The sequence below is a fragment of the Cervus elaphus genome, chromosome 20 (genome assembly GCF_910594005.1).
Source record: "Cervus elaphus chromosome 20, mCerEla1.1, whole genome shotgun sequence".
In the NCBI taxonomy this organism is placed as follows: Eukaryota; Metazoa; Chordata; class Mammalia; order Artiodactyla; family Cervidae; genus Cervus; species Cervus elaphus.
The window spans coordinates 100,889,342-100,906,974 of record NC_057834.1 but is presented as its reverse complement, the minus strand read 5'-3'; the positions used below and the strand labels follow the sequence as shown (position 1 = coordinate 100,906,974).

General features: G+C 39.5%; 1 protein-coding gene across 4 annotated transcripts in view; it reads left to right on the top strand.

Annotated features, from left to right (window-relative positions):
• DNAJC6 (DnaJ heat shock protein family (Hsp40) member C6) overlaps positions 1-17,633 on the top strand; it is a 170,598-nt gene that overhangs the window by 136,109 nt on the left and 16,856 nt on the right. For all 4 annotated transcript variants that reach the window (XM_043877820.1, XM_043877821.1, XM_043877822.1 and 1 more), the window contains 2 exons: positions 7,578-8,012; positions 12,076-12,210. In XM_043877820.1, the coding sequence (XP_043733755.1) occupies positions 7,578-8,012; positions 12,076-12,210 (570 nt within the window). The remainder of the gene's footprint in view (positions 1-7,577; positions 8,013-12,075; positions 12,211-17,633) is intronic.

Here is a 17,633-nt window from a genome sequence, read left to right as displayed (position 1 = left end):
CTTTTTTGCAGAACCTGAAGATGTGTTTAGAATCTTTCCCAACAAGAAACTTTGGACAGCCCCCAGTAGATTAGCATTGGTATTCTGATTGATACCCCTTTGCTTTATAGTTTGCTGAGGTTAACTGCAAGATTGAATGTGGAAGTCCATGGTAAGGACTTTCTTAAGAAAGGGGCAGGAAACTGCCTCTGGTGATGGTGTACTTAAAATCCTCTTGATTGACTTTCCTTTCCGTGTCAATATAACACACTATTCCCATTGCCTACACAGAGTTTTCTACATGTGATGAAAAAGTTGTTTACAGAATTCTTTTGAACTGAAAGGTTTACTTTCAGAATTTTCTTTTTTTTAAATTTTTATTGGGAAATAGTTGATTTACAATGTTGTGTTGTTTTCAGGTGTACAATAAAGTGAATCTATTGTACATACATCCACTTTTTTAGATTCTTTCAGAATTTTCTACTGAGATTTGGGATCAAAAACATTTTAAAAATGGGAAAACCCAGTGAAATGTAGATAGCAGGTAGATTTCCCAGTCCCCTCTTCGTTTCTCCTTCATCTTGCTTCTTCGCATAAGAGCTTTTAATAAAACATTACTTTTACTTTCCTCTGCTATTTTAGTAAGTACTTGAGAAATCTTATCAGGCTATAAAATAGGTTTAGCACAAATGCACAGTCTTTTAACTGAATCGCACAGAGCTAGATGGATTTAGGAATGCAGAATTTTTTGCACGTTAGAAAGGCAATACAATACATAAACTGCATATTCCTTAGCACCTCTGAGGGCATCTCAGACAACAGCATGTCATTAAACATGTTAAAATGTCTGCATTGAGGGGCTGGAAGAAGTTTCTGCTGTACGTGTCCCGGCTTTAGGCAGACCAGATCACACATTGAGTTTTTTGCAATGGCCCAGGCATTGTAATAGGGGCTAGAGAAACAAGGATCTTCCCAGTCCTCAAGGATCTTGCCTTCTGGTTTGCGAGGAAATGGCTGTATTGTGAAATTTGGGGAGATGAAACATCAGAAAAGTAGAAAAGTCAAACCCTGAGGTCCTGGTACTCTCTGTTGGCCCCACTGCCCCTGATAAAGTTTGCGACTTTGGAGATCAAGCCCTGAGCATTTGGAGTGGGAGCACTGACTCCAAGACCCTAGACTACCAGAGAACTAACCCTAGGGAGTGTCAAATAGTGAGAACTCACACAAAGGAAACCACTTGAATACAAGACCTGGCATCACCCAACCGCCATAGCACCCTGTGCAGGACACCTCACCTAAACAACAACAATAACAACAAAAAACAAAAATACAAACCCAGTCATCAGCAGACAGAAAAACCACCTCACTCAGCCTTGCCCATCAGAGGAAAAACAAACAAAAACTCAGCACAAATCTCACCCTATGTGAAGCTTACACAAACCACTGGACCAACCTTAGGAGGGCAGAAGCAAAAAGGAAGAAAGAATTCAACCTTCTTCAAGGAAAGAATTCAACTTTCCTTGAAGCCTGAGAAAAGGAGACCTCAAACACAACAAGTTAAAAAAAAAAATAATGAGAAGGGAGAGAAACACTATGCAAAGGAAGGAACAAACTAGAAACACAGAAGTCCAAATAAATGAAGAGGAAATAGGCAAACTACCTGAAAAAGAATTCAAAATATGATAGTAAAGATGATCAAAAACTTGAAAACAGAATGGAGAAAATGCAAGAATCAATTAACAAAGACCTAGGAGAATTAAAGAATAAACATGCAGAGACAAACAACACAATTACTGAAATTAAAAATACTCTAGAAGGAATCAATAGCAGAATATCTGAAGCAGAAGATCGAATCAGTGAGCTGGAATATAAAATGGTGAAAATAACTTCTTAAGAGCAGAATAAGGTAAAAATTTTAAAGAGATTATAGTTGAAAATTTCCCCAGCATGAAAAAGGAAATAGTCAATCAAGTCCAAGAGGCACAAAGAATCCCATACAAGATAAACCCAAGAAGAAACATGCCAAGACACATAATATTAAAAGCAGCAAAGGAGAAGCAACAAGTAACATACAAGGGAAACCTCATATGCTTAACAGCTGATCTTTCAGCAGAAACTCTGCAGGCCAGAAGGGAATGACAGGATATATTTAAAGTACTGAAAGGGGAAAATCTACAACCAAGATTACTGTACCTGGCAAGGATCTCATTCAAAATTGATGGAGAAATAAAAAGGTTTTCAGACAAGCCAAAGTTAAGAGAATTCAATATCACCAAATCAGCTTTGCAACAAATCTTTAAAGGGACTTATACAGTCAAGAAATATAGGAGAAGACAAAAGATCTACAAAATCAACCCCAAACAGTTAAGAAAATGGCAATAGGAACATAAATATCAACAATTATTTTCAATGTAAATGGATTAAATGCTCCAACCGAAAGACACCGACTGGCTGAATGGATACAAAAACAAGACCCATATATATGCTGTCTACAAGAAACCTATTTCAGACCTAAAGACACATATATACTGAAAGTGAGAGGAAGGAAAAATATATTCCATGCAAATGAGAAGCAAAAGAAAGCTGGAGTAGCAATCCTCCTATCCGACAAAATAGACCTTAAAATAAAGAATGTTACAAGAGATAAGGAAGGACACTCCATAATGATCAAGGGATCAATGTAAGAGGAAGGCACAACAATTGTAAATATCTGTGCACCCAACATAGGAGCACCTCAATAAATAAGACAAATAGTAACAGACATAAAGGAGAAATTGACAGTAACACAATAATAGTAGGAGACTTTAACACTCCACTCACACCAACGGACAGACAATCAAAACAGAAAGTTAATAAGGAAACACATTAGATGAGATGGATCTCATTGATATCTTCAGGACATTTTCATCCAAATGCAGAAGAATACACCTTCTTCTCAAGTGCACACGGAACATTCTCCAAGTTGGACCACATCTTGGGTCCCAAATCAAACCTCAATAAATTTAAGAAAATTGAAATTATATCAAGCATCTTCTCCAACCACAGAGCTATGAGACTAGATATCAATTACAAGAAAAAAAAACTGTTAGAAACACAAACACATGGTGATTAAACAACACGTTTCTAAATAACCAGCAGGTTACTGAAGAAATCAAAAAGGAAATAAAAAAATTTCTAGAGACAAATGGCTGAAAACACAACTCAAAACCTATGGGATGCAGCAGAAGTAGTTCTAAGAGGGAAGTTGATAGCAATACAATCCTACCTCAAGAAACAAGAAACACATCGAATGGACAGCCTAATTTTACACCTAAAACAACTGGAAAAGGAAGAACAAACTCCCCCAAAAATTAGTAGAAGGAAAGAAATCGTAAAGATCTGAGCAGAAATAAATGAAAAAGAAATGAAAGAAACAATAGTAAAGATTAATAAAACTATAAGCTAGTTCTTTGAGAAGATAAACAGAATTTGCAAACCTTTATCCAGACTCATCTGAAAAAAAGAGAAGAATCAAATCAACAAAATTAGAAATAAAAAAGGAGAAGTTACAACAGACAATGCAGAAATACAAAGGATTAGAAGAGACCATTATGAACAACTATATAGCAGTAAAATGGATAACCTGGAAGAAATGGACAGATTTGTAGAAAAGTTCAATCTTCCAAGACTGAACCAGGAAGAAGTAGAAATTATGAACAACCCAATTACAAGCACTGAAATTGAAGTTGTGATCAAATATCTCTCAAAAAACAAGACCCCAGGACCAGATGGCTTCATAGGAGAATTCTATCAAACATTTAGAGAAGAGCTAATGCCTATCTTTCTAAAACTCAAAAAATTGCAGAGGAAAGAACACTTCCAAACTCATTCTACGAGGCTGCCATCACCCTGATACCAAAACCAGACAAAGACAACACAAAAAATTAAAAATACAGGCCAATATCACTGATGAACATAGATGCAAAAATCCTCAACAAAATTTTTGCAAACAGAATTCAGCAACACATCAAAAAGCTCATATACCGTGATCAAGTTGGGTTATTCCAAGAATGCAAGGATTATTAAATATATGCAAATCAATCAATGTGATACATCATATTAACAAAAGATAAAAGTCATATGATAATCTCAGTAAATGCAGAAAAAGCCTTTGACAAAATTCAGGACCCATTTATGGTTAAAACTCTTCAAAAAATGAGGATAGAAGGAACCTACCTCAACATAGTAAAGGGGATGTATGATAAGCCTACAGCAAACATTATTGTCAATGTTGAAAAACTTAAAGCATTCCCCCTAAGATCAGGAATAAGACAAGGGTGTCCACTTTCACCACTATTATTCAACATAGTTCTGGAAGTCCTCGCTACAGCAATCAGAGAAGAAAAAGAAATAAAAGGAATCCAGATCAGAAAAGAAGAAGTGAAGTCTTACTGTTTGCAGATGACATGATACTGTACATAGAAAATCCTAAAGATTGTATCAGAAAATTACTAGAGCTAATCAGTGAATTTAGCAAAGTTGCAGGATACACAGAAATCACTTGCATTTCTATATACTAACAATGAAAAATCAGAAAGAGAAATTAAGGAATCAATCCCTTTCACCACTGCAACAAAAAGAATTAAACATTTAGGAATAAACTTAGACCTAAGGAGACAAAAGAACTATACACAGAAAATTCAGTTTAGTTCAGTTCAGTTGCTCAGTCATGTCCGACTCTTTGCAACCCCATGAACTGCAGCACACCAGGCCTCCCTGTCCATCACCAACTTCTGGAGTCTACCCAAACTCATGTCCATTGAGTTGGTGATGCCATTCAACCATCTCATCCTCTGTCATCCCCTTCTCCTCCTGCCCTCAATCTTTCCCAGCATCAGGGTCTTTTCAAATGAGAGAGCTCTTCACATCAGGTGGCCAAAGTATTGGAGTTTCAGCTTCAACATCAGTCCTTCCAATGAACACCCAGGACTGATCTCCTTTAGGATGGACTGGTTGGAACTCCTTGCAGTCCAAGGGACTCAAGAGTCTTCTCCAACACCACAGTTCAAAAGCATCAGTTCCTCGGTGCTCAGCATTCTTCACAGTCCAACTCTCACATCCATACATGACCACTGGAAAAACCATAGCCTTGACCAGACGGACCTTTGTTGGCAAAGTAATGTCTCTGCTTTTTAATATGCTATGTAGGTTGGTCATAACTTTCCTTCCAAGGAGTAAGCGTCTTTTAATTTCATAGCTGCAATCACCATCTGCAGTGATTTTGGAGCCCAGAAAAATAAAGTTAGCCACTGTTTCCACTGTTTCCCCATATATTTACCATGAAGTGATGGGACCAGATGCCATGATCTTGAGGATCATTATCATGAGGAAAACATAGGCAGAACATGCGATAATGTAAATCAAAGCAAGATCCTCTGTGACCCACCTCCTAGAGTAACGGAAATAAAAACATAAGTAAGTAAGTGAGACCTGATTAAGCTTAAAAGCTTTGGCACAGCAAAGGAAACTATAAGCAAGGTGAAGAGACAGCCCTCAGAATGGGAGACAATAATAGCAAATGAAACAACTGACAAAGGATTAATTTCCAAAATATACAAGCAGCTCATTCCAGAAAAACAACCCAGTCAAAAAGTGGGAAAAAGACCTAAACAGACATTTCTCCAAAGAAGACATACAGATGGCTAACAAACACATGAAAAGATGCCCAGCATCACTCATTATTAGAGAAATGCAAATCAAAACTTCAATGAAATATCACCTCACACCAGTCAGAATGGCCATCATCAAAAAGTCTGCAAACAATAGATGCTGGAGAGGGTGTGGAGAAGGAATGCTCTTGCACTGTTGGTGGGAGTGTAAATTGATACAGCTACTATGGAAGATGGTATGGGGATTCCTTAAAAAGCTAGGAATAAAACCATCATATGACCCAGCAATTCCACTCCTAGGCATGTACCCTAGGAAACCAAAAATTGAAAAAGACACATGTATCCTAATGTTCATTGCAGCACTATTTACAATAGCTAGAACATGGAAGCAACCTAGATGTCCATCGACAATGAATGGATAAAGAATTTGTGGTACATATACACAATGGAATATTACTCAGGCCATAAAAGGAACCCATTTGAGTCAGTTCTGATGAGGTGGTTGAACCTAGAACCTATTACACAGAGTGAAGTGAGTCAGAAAGGTAAATGTCATATTCTAATGCACATATGCAAAATCTAGAAAAATGGTTCTAAAGAATTTTTTTTACAGGGAAACAGCGGAGAAACAGACATAGAGAATAGACTTATGGACATGTGGAGAGGGGAGGAGAGGGTGACATGTATGGGAAAAGTAACATGGAAACTTACATTACCATATGTAAGATAAATAGCCAACGGGAATTTTCTGGATGGCTCAGGAAACTCAAACAGGGGCTCTGGATCAACCCAGAGGAGTGGGATGGGGAGGGAGGTGAAAGGGAGGTTCAAAAGGGAGGGGATATATATATACCTATGGCTGATTCATGTTGAGGTTTGACAGAAAACAACAAAATTCTGTAAAGCAATTATCCTTCAATAAAAATTAAAAAGAAAAAAAATGTCTGCAGTGAAACATAACTCATAAACCTGAGTGAAATCAATGAAGACATTTATAAGTAACTTTCATGTCAGTTCCAGTCAGATTTTTCTACCAACGTAGGGGAACATTTAGTTTTTCACAGCTTTTTGCATTTCAGGACTGGGGAGGAGGGATGTGGATCTGCACTTGGTTTGGAATAGGGATCTACCTGGCAGTAGATGAAGTTCCATAGGGCCATCTGCCCCAAGGAGGGCCTGGAATGTCACTCACCAGCCTCTCCATTCCGTCCCCAGAAGAAAGGAATTTCCTGCTGGAAATCTTTCCTGCTGCCCATTTTATGCTGAAAGTACCTCCTCCCAGTTGGTGTAAGGGCCATCCTTACACCAGAGCCATTTCCTCTGGTCACTTATTAGGCATGGGGTTCACTTCTCCAGAATGTGGGGCAAAGGCCCTGCTTTTGGCTGCAGGTCATTTGAAAAAGACCATGAGAGGAGGCAGCAAGGACTAGGAGACAATGTTTTGTTTTTTTCAAAGCACCTCGCATAGTGCTGGGAAGAAGAAGAGGAGGATGGTGATAGTAGTAATTTTAAAAATAAGAAAAACCACTTAAGTACTACTTAGGATTGATCTGAGCGTTTTCCATATCATATCTCATGTAATTTTCACAACAGTCAATGGAAGCTAGGTTCTATTTACTACTCGCATTTTGCAGAAGATAAAACCAAGGCACAGAGAAGTAAAGCCACTTTTTCAGTGTCACAGAGCCAGTAAGTAGCAGAGATGAGATTCAAACTTGGGCTGATTCTAGAGTTTTTGGTCTTCACGCTTATATTCCTCTCAAATGCTCAACAGATAGTAATTTAATGTTATGTGAAATACATTAAGTTTTCCATCAGTAAGAGTCTAAAAGCATTGATTTTTCCAGGCTGCTGTTTCTCTCTTTCTGAAGTTAAGTATGTAGACTCTAACAAAAAGCAGAAATTCTGTGGCTGGTGACTGACTGTTTCTGGCATACTCGCCTTCCTTAGATCAGAAATCAGAGAAGTCATTCTGCGAGGAGGACCACGCTGCCCTAGTGAATCAGGAGAGTGAGCAGTCAGATGATGAACTTCTGACGCTGTCCAGCCCACATGGCAATGCCAATGGTGACAAACCTCACGCAGCCAGGAAGCCCAGCAAAAAGCAGCAGGAGCCAGCTGCCCCTGCACCCCCTGAGGATGTGGATCTTCTGGGTCTAGAAGGGTCTGCAGTGAGTAAGAACTTCTCTTCGCCGGCGGCTCCTCCCTCCAACTCCGAACTTCTGAGTGACCTGTTCGGGGGCGGAGGTGCAGCTGGTCCCGTCCAGTCTGGACAGTCAGGGGTGGATGACGTGTTTCACCCGAGTGGACCTACATCCACTCAGTCCACACCACGCCGATCTGCCACCTCCACCTCTGCATCTCCAACGCTGAGAGTAGGAGAAGGTAATTGTTTCTATATTGCGCTGTACCTCTCAGTACTGAGTTATATAACTTTTGGGCCGAGCAGGTGGAATCAAACTTTCCTTATAGTCTAGACTTCTCTGATCTCCCTAAAAGTCTCCAGAAGGTCTGTATCTTCATGTCTAGTGGGAACCACAAGAGGAAATAGAAATACTGTCCATTTTGGTAGGACAGTCTAAGAAAGAATATTTGAGTTCGTCACCCTTACTTTAATTTTTTTTTTAAGGCTTTAGCTGCTTTAGTTATTTCTGCTTGGAGGTGTAGATTGATGAATTGTTATTAATAATAACAGCGACTATTTGTGGGGTACTCACTATTTGCCAAACATGGAATTTAACACCAGCCATGAATTCAATCTTTATAAAAACACAGTAAATAAGGTGCTATTGTTATCTCCATTTTCTAGCTGAGGAAACAGAGGCTTAGAGTCAAATTAGTAGTGTACTTTTATATAGCAAGTCCTCGGGCCCAAAACCAGGCCATTTGACTCCCAAGCTTTCCCTCAGTTTTCCTGTAATGCCTTCTTAGAACTGTAGTTTTCTGAATACACTTATGCTGTGCAGAGAAGCACTTGGTTAATTTAGGATATATTTAAGGGACTCCTGCCAGCAGCATGGCTGATGGAGTGGAGCAGTTGGTGCCAGATACAGAGTTTGAGCCCCATGAGGCTCAGTCAGCTTCACTCCGCTCATTGCCACAGACTCAACCCTTCTTGTGGCTGGCCATCCACAATTTTTTGACATTTGCAAGACAGTAGAATTGGGTAAGCAGAAGTCTATTATAGCCTCTAAAGAACCAGCTGTCCTTGTTACTGCACCATTAACCAAGATGATATCATTAGGAAGAGATTTCATTAGGAAGAGATTCCATTAGGAAGAGGAAAGGGGAATGTCTCAACTCTCCAGGCAGGTGATAACCTTTAGGTACTTGAATTCCCAAGCTCATCCTTCAGTTCTCAGAAGGCTTTGACTGGTCTCAATTTGTGGTAGTTCAACTGGAGCCATTCTTTACAAGAGTGAGTTTCAGAATCACTGTAGATGTTGTAGGATTGTAGATGCTGAGGCTCAAGCTCCTACTTTAGTTATTGTGGACCCAGAGTGTGAAGCCAGGTGTCCTGAATCCCAGGCTGTTTGCTCTATACTTCAGCAGTTCTTAGTCATCAAAGTGAGCAGAAGCTCTGCCAGGAAAAGAAGTCCCAAGATCCAAAGTGGCAGAGTAGTCAGTGGTCACATTAAAAATTGTATTTGTTCATTTTTAGCTGTGTTGAGTCTTCGTTGCTACACACAGGCTTTCTCTAGTTGCGGCAAACAGAGCGGGGACTTCTTCTCATTGTGGTGTGCAGGCTTCTCCTTGCAGTGGCTTCTCTTATTGCAGAGCACGGGCTCTCGGTGCACAAGTTTCAGTCGTTGCAGCACACGGGCTCAGTAGTTGTGGCTCACCGGCTTAGTTGCTTCATGGCGTGTGGAATCTTCCTGGACTAGGGATCTAACCTGTGTCCCTTGCATTGGCAGGCAGATTCTCACCCACTGTACCACCAGGGAAGTTCAGTGGTCACATCAAGACCATGCCCCTTGTGTGACTTTCAGTGATTTAATTCATCGTAGCCCCAGGTAGATAGTTGTATTCTAGCATCATAGCTAGAGGGGGCCTTTCAGACATTAGTTAAATCTGTGCCTCAGGTTATAGACAATGAAATTGAGGCCAGATATATATTAACTGACTTGTCAAAGGATACACGACTGAGTAGTGCCCACCTAGGTCTGGGACACAAGTATTCTGTCCTCCAAAAGGAAGCAGAAGGAACTTGAGTCCAGAGTTAAAGGCTTGGATTTGAATGCCAGGACTGAAACTTACCTATCTGTGTAGCTTTATTAAAAAAAACCTTGACCTTCTTAGTTATAAAATGGGAAAATATTTACCTATTAGCAATGTCGTAAAGACTAAATTTTAGCTCTTGTCTTGTGTTGGCAAGCTCACTTTTAGTTATTTGAGAATGCTGCTAATTTAACATAGTGTGTTAGTCACTCAGTCATGTCTAACTCTTTGTGACTCCATGGACTATAGCCTGCCAGGCTTCTCCATCCATGGGATTTTCCAGGCAAGAATACTGGAGTGGGTGGCTGTTTCCTTCTCCAGAGGATCTTCCCAACCCAGGGATAGAACCTGGGTCTCCCACATCACAGGCAGACTCTTTAACATCTGAGCCACCAGAGAAGCCTAATTTAGCATAGGTTGGTATTAAAAGTGTACCAAGTAATAGTGAGAAGATTTTAGCATTCTCTACTGGTGGACATCAAAGTTAGAGTGTCCGCTTGCAAGTTTTCTATAAATCTCAGTATTCTCATTTTATAGAAGGGATAAAGTTTCATTAGTATTAAATGAACTAAATGATACACATCATGTAATAGAGTGCCTGATGTATAGTTGATTCATTGCTGCTATGTAAAGCTAATCTACTGTCCAGCAGACATTAGGAGAGCATTATGCCAATGAAGTCGTAGCTGAACACATATTAAATCATATCCCTCCCTGGGTTTTGAGAGTGGGAATTATTCATTAACTCGTTTGACTGTAGTTATCTATTCCTAGAATAGGTCACTCCTACTCCAGGAAGCAGTCAGCCCATTAGCTTGATACCTACAAATTAGGAAGTGACATCTCATTATAGGGAGCTAATTCCCTTGTGCATTAATGCAAAATTAAAGCCCAGTTATATATATGCCACTCTGTGTCATTTTCATCACATTTATCTCACGTCTATGAAGAATGTGAGATGCCTTTGGGGAATTCCTGGAATTTGAAGTCCGAAAACTTGAACATGAGTCCAGTCTTATCATTTACTTGATATTGGGCAAGAAACTTGGCTCTCTGAACCTCAGTTTTATTGTCCGTAGAATGAAAATGATATCACTTCTGTCTGACAGCTGACAGGTTCAGCTGATGTATTCTTTATGAAAGGCAACATAAACCCTAAAGAAATGATGCAATATTAAGTTACTGCATTGTTGGGCTTCCCTGGTTAAGAATTCTCCTGCCAATGCAGGAGAAATGGGTTTGATCTCTGGTCTGGGAAGATCCCACATGCCACAAAGCAGCTAAGCCCGTGTGCCCCAGCTGTTGAGCCTGTGCTCTAGAGCCGGGAATTGCAACTGCTGAGCCCAAACGCTGCAACTGTTGCAGCCCACGTGCCCTCCACAAGTGAAGCCACTGTAATGAGAAGCCCAGGCACCATAACGAGAGAAATGCCTTCACAGCAATGAAGATCCAACGTACTTAAAATAAATAAATAAAATTGAAAAAATGCTATTATTGTGTTGTTGCTGGAAACCTCAGCTGCCACTTTGTTGAAGTTTTCTTGATTCATTCACAGACATTTTTTGCATTTTACTACATCTGCACCTAGTTTCTAGCAAGTTATAAGCAAGCAATGTTTTGAAAGCATTTCGTTTCATGGAGCATAAGGTGTGATGAGAGCTCAGGTTTTGTCACATTCGTTTTCTTTTCTTTTTAACTTTCAATGTGCCAGGACCACTAAAAACACAAAACTAAACAAAACCTGGTCAGTGAGGTTTTCTCCTGTTCACCTTAATAGCAAAGCTCCTCGTGCCTGGCGTTTGTTCACTAATTCACTGAATATGATCACAATTCATTCATTGATCATCTCTTGTGGCCCAGGCCATGGTTTCACCACTTATCTATTAATCTATAAGCTTGCTTTATTTATTTCATGTTATTAAGATGCCCAAAGGCCCACAGGACCCTTATTTATAGAGTTTATGGTTCATCCTACAGGTAAATCAGGAGTTCTTCCTTTGTCCTCAAAGAAGAGGTTATTCACATGTAGTCCGAAATCCTTGGGCTTCATTGTTAGCCCTGAAGGAAGTTTTAAGGGTAGGATGGGCCTGTGGAGCAGCCCACGAGGCAGGCATCATCCTGAATTTTCAAGTCTTTGGCGTAGGGCCTTGTAAGAGGGACAGCTGTCCAGTATTTACTGAATGAGTGAACCCATAGGACAAAGAAACACCGTTTTCCTATTGTTTTCTAGGTGCCACCTTTGACCCATTTGGAGCACCTTCTAAACCATCAGGTCAGGATCTGCTGGGTTCTTTTTTGAACACAGCCAGTGCTTCCAGTGACCCCTTTCTTCAGCCTACGAGGAGTCCTTCTCCTACAGTGCATGGTAAGGAAGTATTTATGCTGCGTTTAGTGGAGCAGGGTTCCCTACAAGACATCAGTAGGTGTTCACATATAAAAACATCTTGTACCCCAGAAAAAAAAAAAAAAACATCTTGTAGGTGCGGTTTTGTTTTGGCTTTTGCTTTTGAAAAGCTACATATCTCTTGAAAATTAACAATTCGTGTTAACATATTAAAAGCTCTGCAATGTTTTACAGTAAAGAAGCCTGCTTAACTTTGTTGTACTCAGCTTCCCTAAAATTTAATTTGGAAATTTTATTTTGCCTTAGAGCTACTTGTACAAAATATATAGGGCACCATCAGTTGTAGGACATATCTTTATTTTATGTACTGTCACTTTTAGTTGATTGGAAGATGCTTACTAGTTGAAGTCTTTGAACTGTGAAAAAATATGCATCTTAAGTTAATAAAATGTAATATGATGAGCATTCCACAAAATTAGTATTCCACAGAACAGTTTAGAATACAATATCCTGATATATTAAACTAGTTCTAAGATGAAGCCACTAACCACACTCGACTGTTAAACACTTAAAAAGTGCCAGTCTGATTTGAAACATACTCTAAGTGTAAAGTGCATGCCAGAATTCAAGACTTAGTACAAAAAAAGCAGTGTAACATGTCTTATTAATATTTTTGTATTGGTCATTTAATATAATATTTTGAATATATTAGGTTAAATAAAATGTTATATTAATATTAATTTTACCAGTGTCTTTTTACCTTTTTTGATGTGACTACTAGAAAAATTTTAAATTACACAAGGCCCACATTATATTTCTAAGTTAGAGACAGACTGTGTGGAAAGAATCATAATCACATCCATTTGTAAGAGCAAAAAGGTATCACTGAGGTAATACTGATTAAAACTGAAGGTCTTCAGTGAAGGATAGACGGCTCTGAGATGGAGAAATGAAGCTCCTTCTTGATGCTGAAGGATGTTGAACATCAGTGGCCTAGACTTAGAGGACGATGTATTTATTGTTGAAGGCCCCCTGAGCCTCTGGGCAACACAGTGTAGCGATCAGTTTGACTTCATGGGAGCTATGCAAATGCAAAAGGAAATTGAGTTGTGCAGCACTGGTCAAACTGTAACGACCGAAAAGGAGAAAGCAGTCCAGGAACAAACTTTATGGGTAATTTCCTATTGCTCTTAAATCTCAAACTATTTGAAGTGGGTCCACAGGACGATATGCAAGAAATTCACCTCTGACCCTTGTGCATTGCCCACTTAAAAGAATCTCCAGATTGGAAGTTGGCTACCTCAAGAGGAAAGATGCGGGGTGATAGGTTAAAGCTGTTGTTTTTGATCACTTGTTTAAAATGTAGGTTATGTCATTGCTGTCCTCGCAGTGGCTCCCTGCTTCACTCAGCATGGAAGCCAAAGTCACTAAGATGGCTTTGGTTGGCCCTCTGTGCTCTAATACCCAGGACTGTGACCTCCTTCCCCACTTGCTCCCTCTGCTCATTCCATCCCAGTCACATGGCCTCTCCACCGTTCCACTGGCTGTCCTCTCTTCCCCAGACCATGGCATGGCTAATTCCTTCACCTCTTTTATCTTTGCTCAGCAATCACCTTCTCAGTGGGGTCTCCTCTGACTGCTCTATTTCATATGGAAACTTATCCTCCTATCTATCTTTCCCCATTAGAACATTAGTTCAGAGGCCAGAGGCAGAGACTTTTGTTAGTTTTGTTTATGAATGCTTTCCTAGTGCCTAGAAGATCTGTATGATGTGTTGTTTTATCTGTCTTTCCATATAAAATAAATTATCATTTTTTCCTATATAAATCTCTTTGATGCATACTGATAATATTGATAAGGTTATCTATTTTCCTGACTTTTTAATACTTTGAATTTACTGTTTTCATATGAGTAGCACCTTTTACGTCCCATGGGTATGGATGTTCATACTTCAGCATGGCAGTACTGGACTTGGTTCTCTCTTGTGAGCTGGCTAGAAGATGTTTATCCCTCGGTTTCAGCCAGTTAGAAGTCTTGTGTTTTGTGGCTGTGCTGCTTATTTTGATCTGTGCGATGCTAGTGTGTGAAAGAATTTTCCACTATCCTTGCTGAGAAGGGAATTATTCCATTGTTAGTGGGTCAGTTGCATCCTCTTCATATATAGATGAGACTCAAGTGTCAGTTTGGGAGGTCAGATTGCCCACCTCCAGTTTCTACAAGGCACTATCCATCTCTTCTGAAAGCCAAGAAATGTTGCCTTCAAGTTCTATGAATATTTATCGAATATTTTCTCTGAAGAGAATAATTATTTGGGGCTTAATCTGAGAAGAAAAACTAAACAAGTAACTACAATAAAAGGCTAAATAGAAGTTTAAAATACTGGGTATTATCTTTTCATTTGTTTATTCCTTTCTCTCCAGCAGATTTTAAATTTCTTGAGGATAGGCACTGTGTCCTCTAGCTCTCTGTTCCCTGATGGTGCCTTGTGTGTGGCAGGTGTGTGGGTTTTATTAGTAATAAGGTTGAAGTGCTAATTCCTAGTTCTGCATCCTCGTTGGGTGTAAGACTAAGGTCAGAGTTTAAAGGAAGTCAAACAGCAAAAGTTAGCAAAATTATGTAGTTTCCACATCAGTTTTCATGGATTACTGTGGAAAAAGAGAAGGGAAAACTAAAAGGAAAGAACTGTTATTTCTGATAATGGAATATTCTGTTTAACTTGATGATGGGAAGATACACAAGGTTTTGGTTCGTACTAAGGAAATGAAATGGGTAAATATAAGGCTTGATAAGGTTGGCTTGGTACCTTGATGATCCTTTTGGTGGTGATATGTGTACTGTGTCTTAAATTGTACTTGCAGTGTTATTGTAGTATTTGCATTGCATTCTTTGATTTAATGAACAGAACCTAGAAGAGTCTTAGAAAGAAGTTCTTTCTTATGGCATCCAGTTTCTTATTTGGATTTTACAGATGCAGAAAAAGTTTACTCTACCAATGTGTACTCTAATATACCCCATTATATTTAACTGAACGTTTCTTTTAAATTCTCCACTTGAAACTTTGAGAGGGTCAGTCAGTTTAGTCGCTCAGTTGTGTCCGACTCCTTCTTACCCCATGGACTGCAGCATGCCAGGCTTCCCTGTCCATCACCAACTCCTGGAGCTTACTCAAACCCATCTCCATCGAGTCAGTGATGCCATCCAACCATCTCATCCTGTGTCATTGCCTTCTCTGCCTGCCTTCAACCTTTCTGAGCATCAGGGTCTTTTCCAATAAGTCAGTTCTTTGCATCAGGTGGCCAAAGTTTTGGAGTTTCAGCTTCAGCATCAGTCCTTCAAATGAATATTCAGGACTGATTTCCTTTAGGATGGACTGGTTGGATCTCCTTGCAGTCCAAGGGAATCTCAAGAGTCTTCTCCAACACCACGGTTCAAAAGCATCAATTCTTCAGCGCTCAGCTTTCTTTATAGTCCAACTCTCACATCCATACATGACCACTGGAAAAACCATAGCTTTGACTGGACGGACCTTTGTTGGCAAAGTAATGTCTCTCCTTTTTAATATGTGCTCTAGGTTGGTCATATCTTTTCTTCCATGGAGTAAGAATCTTTTGATTTCATGGCTAAAGTCACTGCATTTCAAAATCTGCAGTGATTTTGGAGCCCAAGAAGATAAAGTCTGTCACTGCTTCCATTGTTTTCCCATCTATTTGCCATGAAGTGATGGGACCAGATGCCATGATCTTAGTTTTTTGAATGTTGAGTTTTGAGCCAGCTTTTTCACTCTCCTCTTTCACTTTATCACTTTCTGCCATAAGTGGCGTCATCTGTGTATCTGAGATTATTGATATTTTTCCTGGCAGTCTTGATTCTAGCTTGTGCTTCATCCAGCCCAACATTTCACATGATGTGCTCTGCATATAAGTTAAATAAGCAGGGTGACAACATACAGCCTTGACGTACTTCTTTCCCAATTTTGAACCAATTTGTCGTTCCATGTCCAGTTATAACTGTTGCTTCTTGACCTGCGTGCAGATTTCTCAGGAGACAGGTAAGGTGATCTGGTATTCCCATCTCTTTAAGAATTTTCCGCAGTTTTTTTGGAAGCCACACTGTGAAAGGTTTTGTGTAGTCAATACAGCAGAAGTAGATGTTTTTCTGGAACTCTCTTGCTTTTTCAATGATCTAATGGATGTTGGCAATTTTATCTCTGGTTCCTCTGCCTAAATGCAGCTTGAACATCTGAAAGTTCATGGTTCATGTACTGTTGAAGCCTGGCTTGGAGAATTTTGAGCATAACTTTGCTAGCGTGTGAGATGAGTGCAATTGTGCAGTAGTTTGAACATTCTTTGGCATTGCCTTTCTTTGGGATTGGTATGAAAGCTGACCTTTTTCAGTCCTGTGGCCACTGCTGAGTTTTACAAATTTGCTGGCATATTGAGTGCAGCACTTTTAACAGCATCATCTTTTAGGATTTGAAGTGGCTCAACTGGAATTCCATCACCTCCACTAACTTTGTTCATAGTGATGCTTCCTAAGGCCCACTTGACTTCACATTCCAGGATATCTGGCTCTAGATGGGTGATCACACCATCATGGTTATCTGGGTCATGAAGATCTTTTTTTGTATAGTTCTTCTGTGTATTTTTGTTACCTCTTCTTAGTATCTTCTGCTTCTGTTAGGTCCATACCGTTTTCTGTCCTTTATTGTGCCCATCTTTGCATGAAATGTTCCCTTGGTATCTCTAATTTTCTTGAAGAGATCTTTAGTCTCTCCCATTATATTGTTTCCCTCTATTTCTTTGCATTGATCACTGGATGGCTTTCTTATCTCTCCTTGCTGTTTTTGGAACTCTGCATTCAAATGGGAATATCTTTCTTTTTCTCCTCTGACTTTCACTTCTCTTCTTTTCTCAGCTAACTGTTTGTAATGCCTCTTCAGACAACCATTTTGCCTTTTTGCATTTCTTTTTCTTGGGGATGGTCTTGATCACTGCCTCCTGTACAATGTCATGAGCCTCCATCCATAGTTCTCCAGGCACTCTATCAGATGTAATCCCTTGACCTCCCTTGAGAGGGGTCAGAATGATCTATTTTGAAGCTGTAGTGAGTTTGTTGTTTTAGTGACAGTAGATAACATCCCTGACACCAGCATGGTAGATGCTATCTAGTCAGTTCCTGGTAAGTGTTCTGATTGACTCATATTCTCTGTTAATGTCCCAGCAGAGGAGAAAAACAAGAAAAACATTAATTTTTATTCATTTTTAATGCAAAATACATTTGTTATTGGGATATAACCAATTAACAATGTTGTGATAGTTTCAGGTGAACAATGAAGGGACTCAGCCATACATATACATGTATCCATTCTCCCCCAAATGAGAAAACAAAATTTTTGTTCTAAGTTGCTCATGCAGTTTATGCCAGCTTAAGGCAAATTGAGTGTG